The 15,571-nt window shown below is 41.2% G+C and overlaps 1 protein-coding gene across 1 annotated transcript in view; it reads left to right on the top strand.

Moving 5' to 3' along the window:
- The first annotated feature begins 2,028 nt into the window (after positions 1–2,028).
- The window catches only part of LOC307126794 (clathrin coat assembly protein AP180), a 34,661-nt gene continuing 21,118 nt past the window's right edge, over positions 2,029–15,571 (top strand). Inside the window, exons 1-11 of the mRNA XM_079817502.1 lie at positions 2,029–2,232; positions 6,435–6,577; positions 7,788–7,863; positions 8,009–8,111; positions 8,408–8,501; positions 8,700–8,811; positions 9,342–9,448; positions 9,537–9,578; positions 12,278–12,358; positions 15,123–15,238; positions 15,357–15,436. Of these exons, the coding sequence (XP_079673628.1) occupies positions 2,103–2,232; positions 6,435–6,577; positions 7,788–7,863; positions 8,009–8,111; positions 8,408–8,501; positions 8,700–8,811; positions 9,342–9,448; positions 9,537–9,578; positions 12,278–12,358; positions 15,123–15,238; positions 15,357–15,436 (1,084 nt within the window). The 5' untranslated portion in view covers positions 2,029–2,102. The remainder of the gene's footprint in view (positions 2,233–6,434; positions 6,578–7,787; positions 7,864–8,008; positions 8,112–8,407; positions 8,502–8,699; positions 8,812–9,341; positions 9,449–9,536; positions 9,579–12,277; positions 12,359–15,122; positions 15,239–15,356; positions 15,437–15,571) is intronic.

The following is a 15,571-nucleotide window of genomic DNA, read 5'->3' as shown; positions in this document are numbered from 1 at the left end:
ATAGACTATCAGTTGAATTTTAAAAGTCATATCAAGAAAATCAGTAAAACCATTAAGGCCAACCTGGGCTGTTTTAGGATGATAAGAAATTGTTTGACTGTGCATTTATTTTGATAAACTCTATGATTTTCTCACACATATCGTATGGCTTAACCACATGGTCCCAAGCTCACCAGTCATCAGTTAAGTCTATAGAGTGTCTTTATTACCGAGCCTTGAAAATCCTGGACAAGAAGAGAATAAGGAATCATCATTGCCAAATTCTAAGCTTAAGTTTTGCTAATTTTATTGGTCTTCAAATGCCTAAATAATGCTGCTCCCTTATGGAATTCCAAAGCTGCCAATATTAAACATAAATAAATACATAAATAAATATACAAATAAATGTAAAAAAGCAAAAATAAATAAATGAATATGTAAATAAATATACATAGAATACAAAAAAACAAAAATAAATAATTATTTATAAATTCAATTCCTTATTTATGTATATATACATTTTCCATATTTTTATCTACTTTTATTTATTTCCACATTTAATAATTTCCACATTTATTTATTTATACATTTATGTATTTATACATTTATTTATTCCTACATTTATTTGTGCGTTGGGTAATGAGGAGGGCGGGGTTTACCTCAGACATAGCAATCGAGCTAAGAGTAGGCGAGGGCGAAGCGTTTGTTTTATTTATTAATCACAAATTGTGATTAATTCAAGAACAATACTGCTCACATGTGTAGTTTTTTCCCCCCACTTTTTATTGTATTGCATCTAGTTTTATTTTGTATCTCATTTTTAATGTTAGTCTATATTTTAAAAACAAAGTGTTGTGAATTAGCTTTAGCTAAAAACACTATGATGCATACATCAGATGAATATTAAAGTTTATCTGTCTTTTGTATCCGTCCCTATTCAAATAAACTACATAAAATATTTTTTTTTTCTTGAAGAAACCCCTCTATAAGCTGACTATTATATTAAAAAAATCAATTTTGTTGATGTGTCTCCGCCTAGTGGAAGAATAATGAAGCTGCTGTTCTCACATTCAGTCACTAGAGGTGTAGTCGTCTGACATAGATGATCATGCTTTTGCATTTTCTGTTGTACATTGCGAGGCGAAATACAGCAATAATTTAACAAACGCAACAAAGTCCAAAAATGTTATAGAATTCTCAGACAAAACCTGAAGATCATCCACAAATTACAAGAGTGTGTGACTCTCCTCCCTTCAAGCTCGTGACAGAGAATATAGTCTGTGATCAGGGAGCAGAATGCAGACAGATGAACCGTGAACGCGCACAGACAGACCCCTTAAAGGCGCGTGCCAGCTTGACGCCGCGCTTCCCTTTAAGAGCCCGTTATGCGTCACCTGACCAGGTCCACCGACCACCGACAAGGCAGGACCTTAACCTGCATTACCAGAAAAATAAGCAGCTAAATATCCAAGAGCTACACCGTATATCAGTGAAAAACGAGAACCATTGCTTTGCCTTCATACTCTCGCCCTTGAGAAGGCTTGAAAAAGACACGTCTTCATCCGACCGGACGGGAAGGACAAGCGGGCTTTGACCGAATATTACCGAGGCTCCGGAATCCCGAACAGGTTTATAGTAGAGGATTCATCAACGGAACTCGTTTTTATGCGTTTATTTAATTCATTCCATTGAAGAAAAAAAAGAACCGGTGCAACGCGAAACGCTCAGTCCTCTCGGTTAGATTGTGTTTTAATACATATACTAATCAAAGGTGACAGTTGAACGTATTATTTTGATTATTTATTACTCACTAGAGCCGGAAAATAGCTCGGCGTAGCGCGTTACGTAATAGGGGCATTATCCATGGTGCTGAAACCAACCCATGCTTAGACGCCTACATCGAGCACGTTTTCAAGAATTAAACTTCAGACGTATCTTTTTTGTGCTTTTGAATACGTCTTTTCATTGGTTGGAAACCAAAAGGATAAATTGACATTGTCAGTTTCCACAGAGCCACCTTGGATTCCGTGTCTTTTTTTTTGTCGGCGAATATCATATGCATCTCGACTGTCCTTCCCCCTGAAGTTGATTCTTGAGGTGGTTGTCGACGCTACCGGGAGAAAATGTCGGGACAGACTCTGACGGATCGCATCGCCGCGGCGCAGTACCAGCTCACCGGATCCGATGTGGCTCGTGCCGTTTGCAAAGCCACCACGCACGAGGTGATGGCGCCCAAGAAGAAGCACCTGGATTGTAAGTGAGACATTTTTGACTCACCCTCATTTCCTCAGTCTCTCTCTCAGTCTCAGACCTGGCGCTGTCCACTTCAGCACCACGGCACGGTCCAATGCGCACGGCGATCGACGGCTTGCACTCAGTGAGGTTGTTTGCAACTAGTTGCAATTCTGTAAATGGAAAACATGCCTTTTAGCGTGCATGTAATATAAGGAGCTTATAAGAAGTGTGTCAGTGTGTGAGGCTGATTGCATGCATTGTTAAGGCAACGGAACATACCCTGAAGTGTCTTTATGTGGGTGGTGTGGTCTGGAAACTGAGATGGAGAGAAATCAACTGCATTTAGACCGGACGGAGAGGCTACAAAGCATCTTCGTGCCGCCCTGGAGCTCTGTGTCCTGCAGGAGAAGGCCTTCTGAATTATAAATCGATCAGCCAAAGCATGCATGTATTATTTACAAAGCCAAAGGTGAGGACACTGGTATGCAAGCAGGGGGAATCTTGTTGTGTGTTAATATCGGCAATCCCTTTGTAAGGGAATCACACATGATGCTCCCGAAATCCTGGGCACTCCCAAAATCCATAGATTCATACACCGGCTTGGCACAGTTTAGCATTTAAAAGTTAAACTTGTTTAACTTTTGTCGTATCAGGTGTTTTAAGACAAGAAATGTGTTTTTTTTCTCCCCCTCATCACTCCAGTCATTTGTCTGTTGAATTGGAAGGCGTGAGGGGTGGTGGTGAGGTTGTCATGGAAACTAAAGTAGATTATTGGGGAAAGGGGGAGGGGCGAGTGACATCATGATGACATAGTATCAGTTTTGCACGAAAGGGTCTTCATACCAATACTGACAGGCAGCATTTGCTTTGAAATCGCAAGAAAGTCGCAAATTGTTCGCTTGGCCGTTGTTGTGCTGCTTCATAGGAGCTTCTATCACTGTCTATCGTGGGATGCATTTGTATGATCTTGCATCATGTATTTAAGAGACCAAAGCACATGATTGGCAGAGAATTTAGTCATGTGCTCACACTTATGGTGCGTGTGTGTGTTTGCAATGTGTCTGTATTTACACTCTGTAATCCGGTCACATGAGCAATGCCATAATCCCAAAGAGCTGCACCTGCTCACATATTCATAACCTATATTTACAGACTCCCAAAACAGGGACTGCTATGCCATATGCATCAATATATTGTGATGTTACATAGCAGCATATTGCACTCGTGGTAACGCACTGTATCTCTAATCTGGACTATTCTTGGCGTCTTAACTCCACTGCAGTGTTCTTATGACTAACATATTGGCATCCCTGAGCACAACGTTATATGGAATTTAAGACGCTCTCCTGTTGGGACGTCTGTCCAGAGAATATCAGAGACATATTGCACTCCCAAATCCAAAGAAACAAAAGAAAATCAATCCTCTTTTAGGACTATTGGGATTTGTTTGGCATTGTTACACTATTTTCAACACATTTTCCATCAAATTCCCCAACATGAAAAACAATAATGTATCATTTAAAATCTTTTATTGCATTTCAGTTTTGAGAATCGAATGAGAATTAACACTGAGTAATGAGTATAATGAGAATAAAGTACTGAGTATTTAGTCATAATGCAAGACATCTTTATGGTTCTAAAACAGGCTTCATTTATTTATAAAATGTCTTATTTTGTTTTTTGTTTTGGGGGTTTTCTTGTGTTTCAGTGCTTTTTCCTAGCTGAAAACTGATATTGAGTCTGAAAGAAGTGAATTTTATAGTTATACTTTGTGTGTGTAACCGGTCCTACTCGACCCATTCTGAGTGGTATTCGAACCGGCGTCTCCAGTGTGGGAGGTGGATACTCTAACAATGGCGCTGAAGACCGCGGTCTCTAGCGTCAGCCGCTAACGTGCCTCTTGAGGCCATGGGAGTGAGGTCCCGCCACCAAATGTAACCGGGTCCCGCTCAACCTGCTCCGAGTGGGATTTGAACCGCTGTCTTTTCGGTGTGGGAGACGGGCACGCAGCCTCCAGTGTCAGTCGCTAGCGCGCCTCTAGACGCCAGGGGAGTGAGGTTTACACACACAGCTCTTACTGGCCTACGTTACACTCACCCCCCTTAAACCTCACTCCCATCCGGGTCACGGCACCAAATGTAACCGGGTCCCGCTCAACCTGCTCCGAGTGGGATTTGAACCCCGTCTTTTCGGTGTGGGAGACGGGCACGCAGCTTCCAGTGTCAGTCGCTAGCGCGCCTCTAGACGCTTACTGGCCTACGTTAGACTTACCCCCCCTAAACCTCACTCCCATCTGGGTCACGGCACCAAATGTAACCGTGTCCAACTCAACTTGCTCCAAGTGGGATTTGAACCGTCTTTATGGTGTGGGAGGCGGGCGCACAGTCTCCAGTGTCAGTCGCTAGCGCACCTCTAGAGGCCAGGGGAGTGAGGTTTACACAGACAGCTCTTACTGTCCTATTTTACACTCACCCCCCTAAACCTTACTCCCATCCGGGTCCCAGCACCAAATGTAACCGTGTCCCACTCAACCTGCTCCCAGTGGGATTTGAACTACCATCTTTTCGGTGTGGGAGGCGGGCGCGCAGCCTCCAGTGTCAGTCGCTAGCGCGCCTCTAGAGGCCAGGGGAGTGAGGTTTACACACACAGCTCTTACTGGCCTACGTTTCACTCACCCCCCTAAACCTCACTCCCATCTGGGTCACGGCACCAAATGTAACCGTGTCCCACTCAACCTGCTCCGAGTGGGATTTGAACCGCTGTAATTTCAGTGTGGGAGATGGGTGCGCAGCCTCCAGTGTCAGTTGCTAGAGCGCCTCTAGACGCCAGGGGAGTGAGGTTTACACACACAGCTCTTACTGGCCCATGTTACACTCACTGCCCTAAACCTCACTCCCATCCGGGTCACGGCACCAAATGTAACGTGTTCAACTCAACATGCTCCGAGTGGGATTTGAACCACCGTCTTTTCGGTGTGGGAGGCAGGTCGCTAACACGCCTCTAGAGGCCAGGGGAGTGAGGGTTACACACACCGCTCTTACTGACCTACGTTACATGTACTTGGAAATTACGCTAAATTCACAATGTCAGTTTTTGGGATTGACAATCGCATTTACTTGCAGGTCTCGAAATGTCCCATTCAACTGGCAACTTACAGTAGCATCTTAAATACTGTCTATATAAACATGCAATGCACCATGGTGCTTGTTTTGACAGTTTATAGTGTACCCATCACTATACTGGGACGTTAGGGCCAATATGTTTGGTTTTAGTTATTTGATGCTATAAAAACGGGGATGTGACGTCATGATTGACAGCTGAGATTGACGGCTTCTCTGATTTTCAGGAGGAGATTGGAGCTTTAGTTTCTACATTTCCATAACTGTTGATTTCACACAGACATAATGAGCTCTGCAATGGACTGTACTAACAGATACTGTGGGAGTGTGGGCGGGGTTTTGATATCGCTGCTCTACTTCCTGCTCTCTACTGCACAGACGCAGGTCCCAAATCAGCGCAAGATATTAGCGCCATATTCTGACATTGGCGGCTTCACTTTTCTACAATGGAAGCTAGTGAAGGGTCGTCATCCATCTTTTTTTATAGTCTATGGTTAGGGCCCACACAGACCACAGAGTGAGCAGCACCCCCTGCTGGCCTCTCTAACACCTCCTCCAGCAGCAACCTAAGCTGAATTCGAAATCATTCACTATTCCCTACGTTAGTCCACTAATAAAGTTCACTTGAAGGAGTGAATGGAAACGAGTGAGTGAAGCTGTTGTGTGTCCATCGACTGTACACTCGTTATTGCGGTGCATTGTCGGATAGAATGAGTGCACTCAATAACGTCCACTATGGTTTCGGACACCACAACAAATGGCTGTCCCCTCAAAAATTGCCCTATTTGAAGGTATAGGGGGCGATTTCGGATTCAGCCCTTGTTTTTCCCAGGGGGTTTCCCATCCAGGATCTGACCAGGCTCAATCCTGCTTAGCTTCAGTGGGCAACCAGTCTTGGGCTACAGGGCATAGCAGTGATAGCATGTTGTTTTATGCAAGAAAAATGCATAGGCATATTGTTGTTTGTCTCCGTGGGGCTGTTTCTTGCTTCCTAAATGCAATTACTGTTTTGAATTTCCCCCCTCTGCTATCATGAAACTCTTCATCTCCATTGCAGTGCGTAGCGCTGTGTTGGTAAACGTGCATGTGATTTGTGTGCAGATCTGATCTCAGCCACCAACGAGACAAATGTGAACATCCCTCAGATGGCTGACACACTATTCGAGAGAGCCACTAATGCCAGCTGGATCGTCGTGTTCAAAGCTCTAACCACGACCCACCACATCTGCATCTACGGCAATGAGGTGAAGCACATTACTATTTAAACTTTATTCCTTTTGCTTTCTTTTTATCGAGTTTAAACTAAAACTCACAGATGTATTTACTAGTTTCATTTGACATAAGAGAAGAAAACTGCATGCAGGACTGCATTTGCTTTTATCAAAGCAATTCATTAGGCATTTTGAGAATATGCAATAAAATGCACCACATCTGCATCAACGGCAATGAGGTGAGGGATACATGGCTGATGAATTTACTATGAAACTAAGTCTCAATCAGCTCCCTAGTTCAGTAGTCAGGGCACTGATCAGGGAGTCAGACATTTTAAGGGATCAATCGCAGAATCCTTCCAGTGCACTGAAACATTCGCTCCCTAAAAAGTCCCACAATGCACCATAAAAACCAGGGAGCATTGATGCTCACTATATTCCCTTAACGGGAGTTCTGAAATGCAAAACATAAATCACACGAGCCAACTCGCTACACATAATGACACGCGATAGATGGTTTAAAAAAAAAAAGCCATTATTTAATTATATTTCAGCATAAACATACATCACTAGGCAGGTAATGAACATAATCTAGCTAACATTTATAGTTAATTTACGGCTGAAATGTTGCAGGTAAATGCAAAAATCAGAAAAATGTCAGAAAAATGTCACTTCTGCCCTTAAGGGTGCGCCTCAATCATCACCTGCAACATTTCAGCCATCAATTAATTATACATGTCATAAATATGTTTATGCTTAAATATAATTAAATAATGGTGTGATTTGTCAAAACATCTATCGCGTGTTATTATGTGCAGCGAGTTGGCTCGTATGATTTATGTTTTGCGGTTCAGAACTTCCGTTAAGGTAACATAGTGAGCATCGATGCTCCCTAGTTTTCCTGGTGCACCGTGGGACTTTTTAGGGAGCGCACTGGAAGGATTCTGCGATTGAGGCCTTAAAATGTCCGACTCCCTGATCAGTGCCCTGACTAATGAACTAGGGAGCTGATTGAGACGCACCCCAAGTTTCACGAGAGAATGCAAAAGCATTGAAATATATATATTTTTTCTCCCATCCCATATTTTTTTAACCACATTTAACATGTCCATTTAGGGGCTCTGTAAAAAACTGCATGCAAGATTGCATTTGCTTTTATCAAATTCAGGGTTCATTAGGCATTTTGGAAAAAATTTTTATTAAATACTGTGTTTCAAGATTTGTCCTTTTTAAATCCCTGCAGAGATTTATCCAGTATTTGGCCTCAAGGACTTCCCTGTTCAATCTCAGCAACTTTATTGACAAAACAGGCTCCCATGGTGAGTTTCTATTCGTTTGTGTGTGGGTTAAATGGGTAAATTCACATTAACGTCTATCAAGTGCACTTAATTTGTGTTTAATAATTCACAAAATGTGATCTAAATGTGATTAACTAAGGCTGTTTATTTCTTTTCTGTCTCCAAGGCTATGACATGTCCACATTCATCAGGCGATATGCACGGTACTTGAATGAAAAGGCATATGCTTACCGCGCGATGGCCTTCGACTTCACTCGAGTTAAAAAAGGGTACGTCGATTGTTCTTTCTGGGAATAGAAGGCCACATTGCCAACATTTAGACACTTACAACAAGTTATTCAATATTACGTCAGAGCACATTTTAGATAGCATGATGCTGTTAGAAACACTTCGGACTTTACTTCCAGGGTTGTTAGATGTAGAGGGAAGGGAAGGGAATGTCATCTCTGAGTTCAAGCGAAAGAAATTTTGGTTTCTCAGGACTCAGCAAATGTATGCAATCATTCTTAAGCACTGAACTGTTTCTCCTGTGTGTGTGTGTGTGTGTGTGTGTGTGTGCACTCAGAGCTGAGGGTGTGATGAGGACTATGGTTCCTGAGAAGCTCTTGAAGGCCATGCCTGCCCTGCAGACTCAAGTGGACACATTGCTGGAGTTTGACGTGAGTTACATCTCCCACAACTTCTGGGACCTTCTATGAAGCCGTCCCGTTAACTGAGATTTAGGCTTGATGATTGTGGGGTTTTGTTTGTTCTTTCACCAGTTTTGTTCACTTGATTATATTTATTTCAATGATTGCTCTTGTACTGTTTTTGTCGGGACTGTTCACATTATGTTTTAATGTCCCCCCCCCCCTCAGGTTCATCCTAAAGACTTGAACAACGGCATCATAAACGCAGCATTCTTGCTTCTCTTTAAGGATCTGATCAAGCTCTTCGCCTCCTACAATGACGGCATCATCAATTTATTAGGCATGTGATAAATCATTTTATATAGATGATCTCAATACAATACAATCTTACTATATTTTAAACAATTCTTAAAGCCCTTATAGATAATGCATTATAACACTGTGCATAATGTACATTATAATGCATTCATCTTTTCAAAAATAATTGTAACCAAAGTTAAAATGCATTATAATATTTGCAGATTACTTGTCGCATCTGACATTGGTTTTGTGTTCAATTAATATATAAGTATTATAACTGTGGTTACAATTATTCATGAGACCATACAATGCATTATAAGTTGTGTTACAAGGCATAATTAATGGATTAAAATACTTTTATAATGGATTATATACAGCATTGAGTGTAATGCATTAATTAATTGAATTACTTTTCCCTTGGAAAAAGTAAAGTAAGGGATTTTCCTGTAATTAAATTACGGTTAAAATCACTTTTTTAGAGTAACTTCCCGACTTTGATTATATATCCATTATAAAGCCACTTTTATCCTAAAACAGTGAGCTGTGATCTGTTTTTTTTTGGTTCTGCAGAGAAATATTTCAAAATGAAGAAGTCAGAGTGCAAGGATTCTCTGGAGATTTATAAGAAATTTCTGACCCGGGTGACCAAAATAGCAGAGTTCATGAAAATTGCTGAGGTAAGGCCAGAAGAAGAGATATTCCAAGTCAAATATATTTACAGAATATCAACTCGCTTCGAAAATGATTATTGTGTTTCTGTTGCAGCAAGTAGGAGTGGATAAGAATGACATCCCTGACATCTCTTATGTAAGTTATTATTGTAATAAAATAGTGAAACATTTCTTGTGTGCCATTAGAATCAGGTCAAGTATTGATTCCTTGATGTCAATGGATTGTGAAAACTTCAGAGCACGGGTAGACGAGTCTGCCGTTTAAAATAATGAAGTAAAGCTGGTTTGAGTGTGAAAGCTTTTCATCCATCCTAACCGAGCGCTATTAAAACGCCTTCCCATGGGAATTCTCAGTGTCTGCATCCCGGTGTAGTTGCCGACCTGACAGATTCAGATAATGAAGACTGTTCCTCTAAAGACTGCAGCAACGAAGAGCCGGTAAACATGTCGACTGATATGGGACGCAGTATGCATCTCAGTGCATTGCTTTTACCTGCTGGTTCAGAAGCCAGAGCTAGTTATTCACAAAACAGTATCTCTGCGTCCGAAATCGCATACTGTATTGTAGGCATTTGATTTGATTTGAAACTTAGTATAGTATAAATGTGTTTAGTATGAATGAAATTCAGACATACTATATATCTCATGTTGTCACTGTCATGTGACCTACCAGTGTCACTTCCATTCACAAATCCTCTCCTATGGTCTCATGGGATATAGTAGAGTGTCCATCAAATGAGGACTTCCGAAGTGACTTTTCGCCTGCTGTTTTATGAATATGAATTCGGGCATACACTGTAAAACAATGACTTTCCAAAGTTGTAAATGAAAGTCCTTGTACTTCAAAATTTCACATTTAACTTCATGGGCCCTATCATACACCCGGCGCAATGCGACACCAGGCAAGGGTTTTTTGCTAGTTTCAGCCCAACGCAGTTTTCATTTTCACGTCCAGCGCCCACATTATTTAAATAGCGAATGCACTTGCGCTCATCTGTTTGCCCATGGTCTGAAAACCAGGTGTGTTCAGGCGCATTGTTGGCGTGTTGCTATTTTGAGGAACTGAAAACTGAATGCACCATTGACCAACAAAAACTTGGTCTAAAGTCTTATTTAGTATAGTGTAGTCAACGTTGTTTGTACGGGAAGAAGGAGGCGGGAACCGGCGAACAATCAAAGTATTTAATCAAAAATAAAAACAAAATAAATATGGCCCCTCACGGCCGACTGCCGCCTACACACAAACACAAATAAACACAGTGAAAATAAAGGCTGCAGCCCCTCACGGACGACTGCAGCAGATAACACAACTAAAATAAAACATAACGCAAATTCCAGGCCTGGTCCTCTCTCCTCCGCGCTGCCCGAACTCCGCGGCACCGCGATCCCCCTCAGCTGCGAGGGCTCCTCGACAGCATGTCCCTCCTTCCTCCCGGGTTTCGGCACCACTGTAGTAAAGGTTGTTTGTACGGGAAGAAGGAGGCGGGAACCGGCGGACAATCAAAACATTTAATCAAAATAAAATGGCGGCGACAGCCCCTCACGGTCGACTGCCGCCTACATACAAACAAACACAAAATGAAAATAAAAAGCTGCAGCCCCTCACGGACGACTGCAGCGAACACAAAATAAAACATAACACAAAATCCAGGCCTGGTCCTCTCTCGTCCCTCACTGTCGTCGCTCCTCCTTTATACTCCCTCACTCCTCCGCAAGGGCCGAGATCGCTACGGCTCGCAGCTGGCGCTCATCCTCTCTGATGAGCGCCGCCTCGTCCCGCCCTCACGGTCCCTCGGCCTCGCTGCTCGCCACATATAGTATGCGCAGTATTTTTTGTGTTATTTAAAGGGAGCGTTAGTAATATGTGCCTATATTCCACCGTGTAAATAGCGGATCCGCCATGGTGCAAGCGCAACTGGCTTTTAAAGGGAATGGGAGATGAGACTCTGATTGGTTTATTGCATATTACGCCCAAAACACACCCATTACTCATTAAGAGACTAGGGACAACCCTTTTGTATCATGCTCCTGGCGCGCAGACCATTTTTTCCGTCGTTAAACTAGCAAAAGTGGATTCAGACATGCCCTAAGGGCACCTGCGCCATGCGCTTCAGTCCATGTGCTTAGATCAGCCCAATGTGTTACGTGCCATTTCTCTGTAATTGTATTCATGAAAATGACTGAGGATTTTACAGAGGAAAAAGTGAGGATTGTTTACAAATGTAATTCCTACACCAAATTTTTTTTAGTGTACTACTCGTCTCACATACTGAACCTACTATATAGTATGGAAGTAGGCATATTCGGACGCGGTGGATTTATTTGTATGGGCTGGTTTTAAAATATTCATATAACTCATATAAGATGAGTTTCTGCCTTTCCTCTCCTAAAAGGTGCCCTTAAAAGTCAAAAAATATGTATAAAATATTACTGATCTGACACTAGCAGATGAGAACACAAAAACAAAAAAGAATATTTTGCTAAATGAACACCGTTATTTTCCCGTTAATTTATGTGAGACTGCTTTTAAGCAATCTGTATTGAATAAAGTGCTATATAAATAAACGCGACTTGACTTTCTCTCAAAAATTAAAAGGTCACATTGCGATTAGCCTTTGTGTTCAGAAGCTGGGTGAAGCAATGCACTGAAGTCCATTTCCGTCCCAGTTTTTGCGGTGCTGTGAGGAGTGGTTTGAGTAAAGGTTCCCAGCTGGTTTTGATGTGGTGTTTTACTGTTTGGATTTGCTGTGAAACCTTGACATCAAATGTGTACTGATGGTTTTTATACTGTCTTCGCACTGCTCATCATGTGTGTGTTTAATTCGCTGTTCTCAGGCTCCCACCAGTATTCTGGAATCTCTGGAGACACATATGAACAGTCTAGAAGGAAAGAAAGGGTACGGGACCACTGAACTCATTCTTAATCTCGTTAAATGTCAGACGGGAAGTAACTCTGAACTTGTAAATCAAATGTTGCATGCTAGATTTGATGGAGAAGCCTGAGCAAGGCACATAACCATGGCTAGTCACTGTGATTTTGCCAAGTAAGACATGTTGAGTTGATCCTGGAACAACAGTCCTGTCCGAAAACATAGTCCTAACACTTTTCCTTACCCCTAAACATAACCCTACCGATAACTTATGCCTAAAGGCTGATTTAAACTTCAGCGCTGGACCTATGGCGTAGCCGCAACGATGTAGGCTACACGTTGGTTTCCATTTATACTTCTGCGTTGTGCAGACGATCACAGCGCCTCTTTGGCGATTGCTCCGTTTCTAGCAGACCAATCACGGCGCTTGCGGTCCGCGTCGAATTGAAACGTTGTTACATTTTTGGAGAGGTGCACGTCAGGCTATACCACAGGCTACACTCTTAAAATGTTTTGCTATATGGCACTAAAATTGGTTCTTGGCTCGTAATCATAGGGCAGGGGTGTCCAAACTTTTTTTAAAGGGGGCCAAATTCAATGTTGTGGACATACCTGGGGGCCGGTTCCTTTTCTATATATATATATATATATATATATATATATATATATATATATATATATATATATATATATATATATATATATATATATATATATATATATATATATATATATATATATATATATATATAGCTTTGTTTCTTGGAAACATGACAGATTTGACAAAAGCTTGAGCTGACAGTAGAGTAGCTTGAGATAGGACACAGGAAATGTATAGATATTTAACAATATCTGTAAAACTTTCATCAACCAAGAAGTTTTAATGGGTGAAATTGAAATATTATTACTGAGTTAGAACTCTATTCTTATTTAAATTTAATAAGTGCTCGTAAAACCACACTACAAAAAATACTTTTCTTACTTGGTATTTCTGTATTTTTTCCAGTCCAAATATCTAAAAATTCTTAAATCAAGATGCTTTTACTAAGGAAAATTACATATTATTTCTTGATTCCTGGGGGGAAAAAAATCTAAATTAATTGAGTTTTTGCTTGAAACAAACTAAATTATCTGCCAATGGATTAGAAAAATAATCTTGTTTCTGTTTGGGACAGAAACAAGATTCCAAACAGAAACATTATTTTTCTTACCCCATTGGCAGATATATTTGCTTGTTTAATTTTCCAGAAAACAAGAAAAAATATCTAATGTCATTTAACTTATCTAGCATCTTGATTTAAGAATTTTTTGATATATTTATACTAGAAACAAGACAAAAATACTAAATGACAGCATTTTTTGCAGTGCACACGAGGCAAAAAGTAAAAAAAAAAAAAAAAAAAATATATATATATATATATATTTCTATATCTAGAATGGCTTTAAGGTATTTAGTCTACATATAAATACAAATGCACAAAACTGCAAGTTTATGACAAAATTAGATATTAACCTACATTTCTGACAAATTACCACGGTTACAGGTAGTGTTGCCACAGTAAATCCATGATAAATGTTGGTGAATTGTTGTTGGAAAAGTATTTTAACTGAATCGGCTCAGCTGACGTTAGTGTTGTTGATTAAGTCAGCGCTGTTTAACTGTATTTAAATTAAATCAAATCACAGAGAGATTCGCAGCTCGAACCGGAGACCTCTGCGCCGAACTCGAACGCTTCTCACGGGCTGTTTAGTGGTCATGTGATCGAGACACTCAGCAGGTAAACACATTTGTTCAGAGTCAGAGCTTGCGATTTGCGCAGAGCACAAGTAGTGCTGTTTCGTTCCGCTTTGGGCGCTGTTTCCCTGGCCTAAAATCTAGTACTGCCACCTTGCGTTGACATCGTGAAACTGCATGATTTGTAAATTATCCGTGGCGGGCCACATATAATATATTTTAATAGACACGCACCGGGCTGTTTGAAATTCATCCCCGGGCCGGACTTTGGACACCCCTGTCATAGGGGAACCACTTTTGGTGCTATATAACACCATATCTTAACAGGTTCTGTATATGGTAGTGGTAATATATAGCACCTCAGTCCTTCCAAAGAACTGGTGAAGAACCGAGAAGCACCAAGATTTGGTGCTATACAGCACTTAAAGTGGTTCCTCTATGATTACGAGCCAAAGAACCACTTTTAGTGCCATATAGCACCATTTTAATGAGAGTGTACACCACAGGCTACACCACAGGCTACACCACAGGCTACACCACAGGCTACGTGCGATACACAGTTTTACGCAGAAGTATAAATCAGCCTAAAAATCACAGGGAAATGATAGGTGCATAACTGATGTTGAAGCACTTAACCCTGGTTGTAAGTCTAAACTTGACATAAACTGTAAACATGTCACTCAAATCTGATTGGTTGATTGAAATGTTGACCTAGGAACATATTTTACTTGGTGAATCACTTTTACCAACCATGGCTTGTCTCTGCAGTTATTGTACCGTGTGTCTCTTTGGATAAGAAACAGAAGGTTTCTAACTAAATAAATATGAATCCTAATTTATGTTCTTTTTCTCCTCCTGCAATGGTTTGTTCAGGGAAGGGTGAGTATGCTTTAAATAATCTCATTATCATTTTCATCAGTTTTGTTCTTTTTATATTATATCATCTCAATGTCTCTGCTTGTGTCCTTTAGGTCACCCACAAAGGTAAGTCTGCACTTCATTTGTTTATCGTTTCGATTTTGTTCATGGATGTCACACACATATGCGTAACCTGTAGCTCTGTGTTGTGTTTTAGGGATCACCCACCAATAACGTGTCTCCAACCTCCACTCCAGCCAAATCTGCTTCTGCCGTCCCCACTTTGGAGCCGCCACGCCCCGAGGCCACACCTGCTGCCGAAACTGCCACTGAGTGAGTGAACCATGTAACCTCTCTTCACTTCCTGTCGGATAAAAAATGCCTATCAGAACAAAAGATAATATACGACGTACAGCTTTCAAAAGTTTATAGTGTCTCTGTCTCACTGTAGTTCTCTTCTGGATCTGGACCCATTGTCTTCCTCTGGACCTTCTGCAGGAGGAGCATCAGCTGCTCCCACATCTTGGGGAGGTACAGTCTAAACACACACACACACACACACTCTCACACACACACACACACACACATACACACTCAGCATGTGAACATGTGAATTTCGAGACCAAACCAAAACCCCTTTCCAAAGGAGTAAGCTCAGACTCAAAG

Source organism: Gobio gobio (genome assembly GCF_949357685.1).
Source record: "Gobio gobio genome assembly, chromosome: 5".
Classification (NCBI taxonomy): domain Eukaryota; kingdom Metazoa; phylum Chordata; class Actinopteri; order Cypriniformes; family Gobionidae; genus Gobio; species Gobio gobio.
The sequence above is the reverse complement of the archived record's forward strand: the minus strand, read 5'-3'. Positions and strand labels throughout refer to the sequence as shown.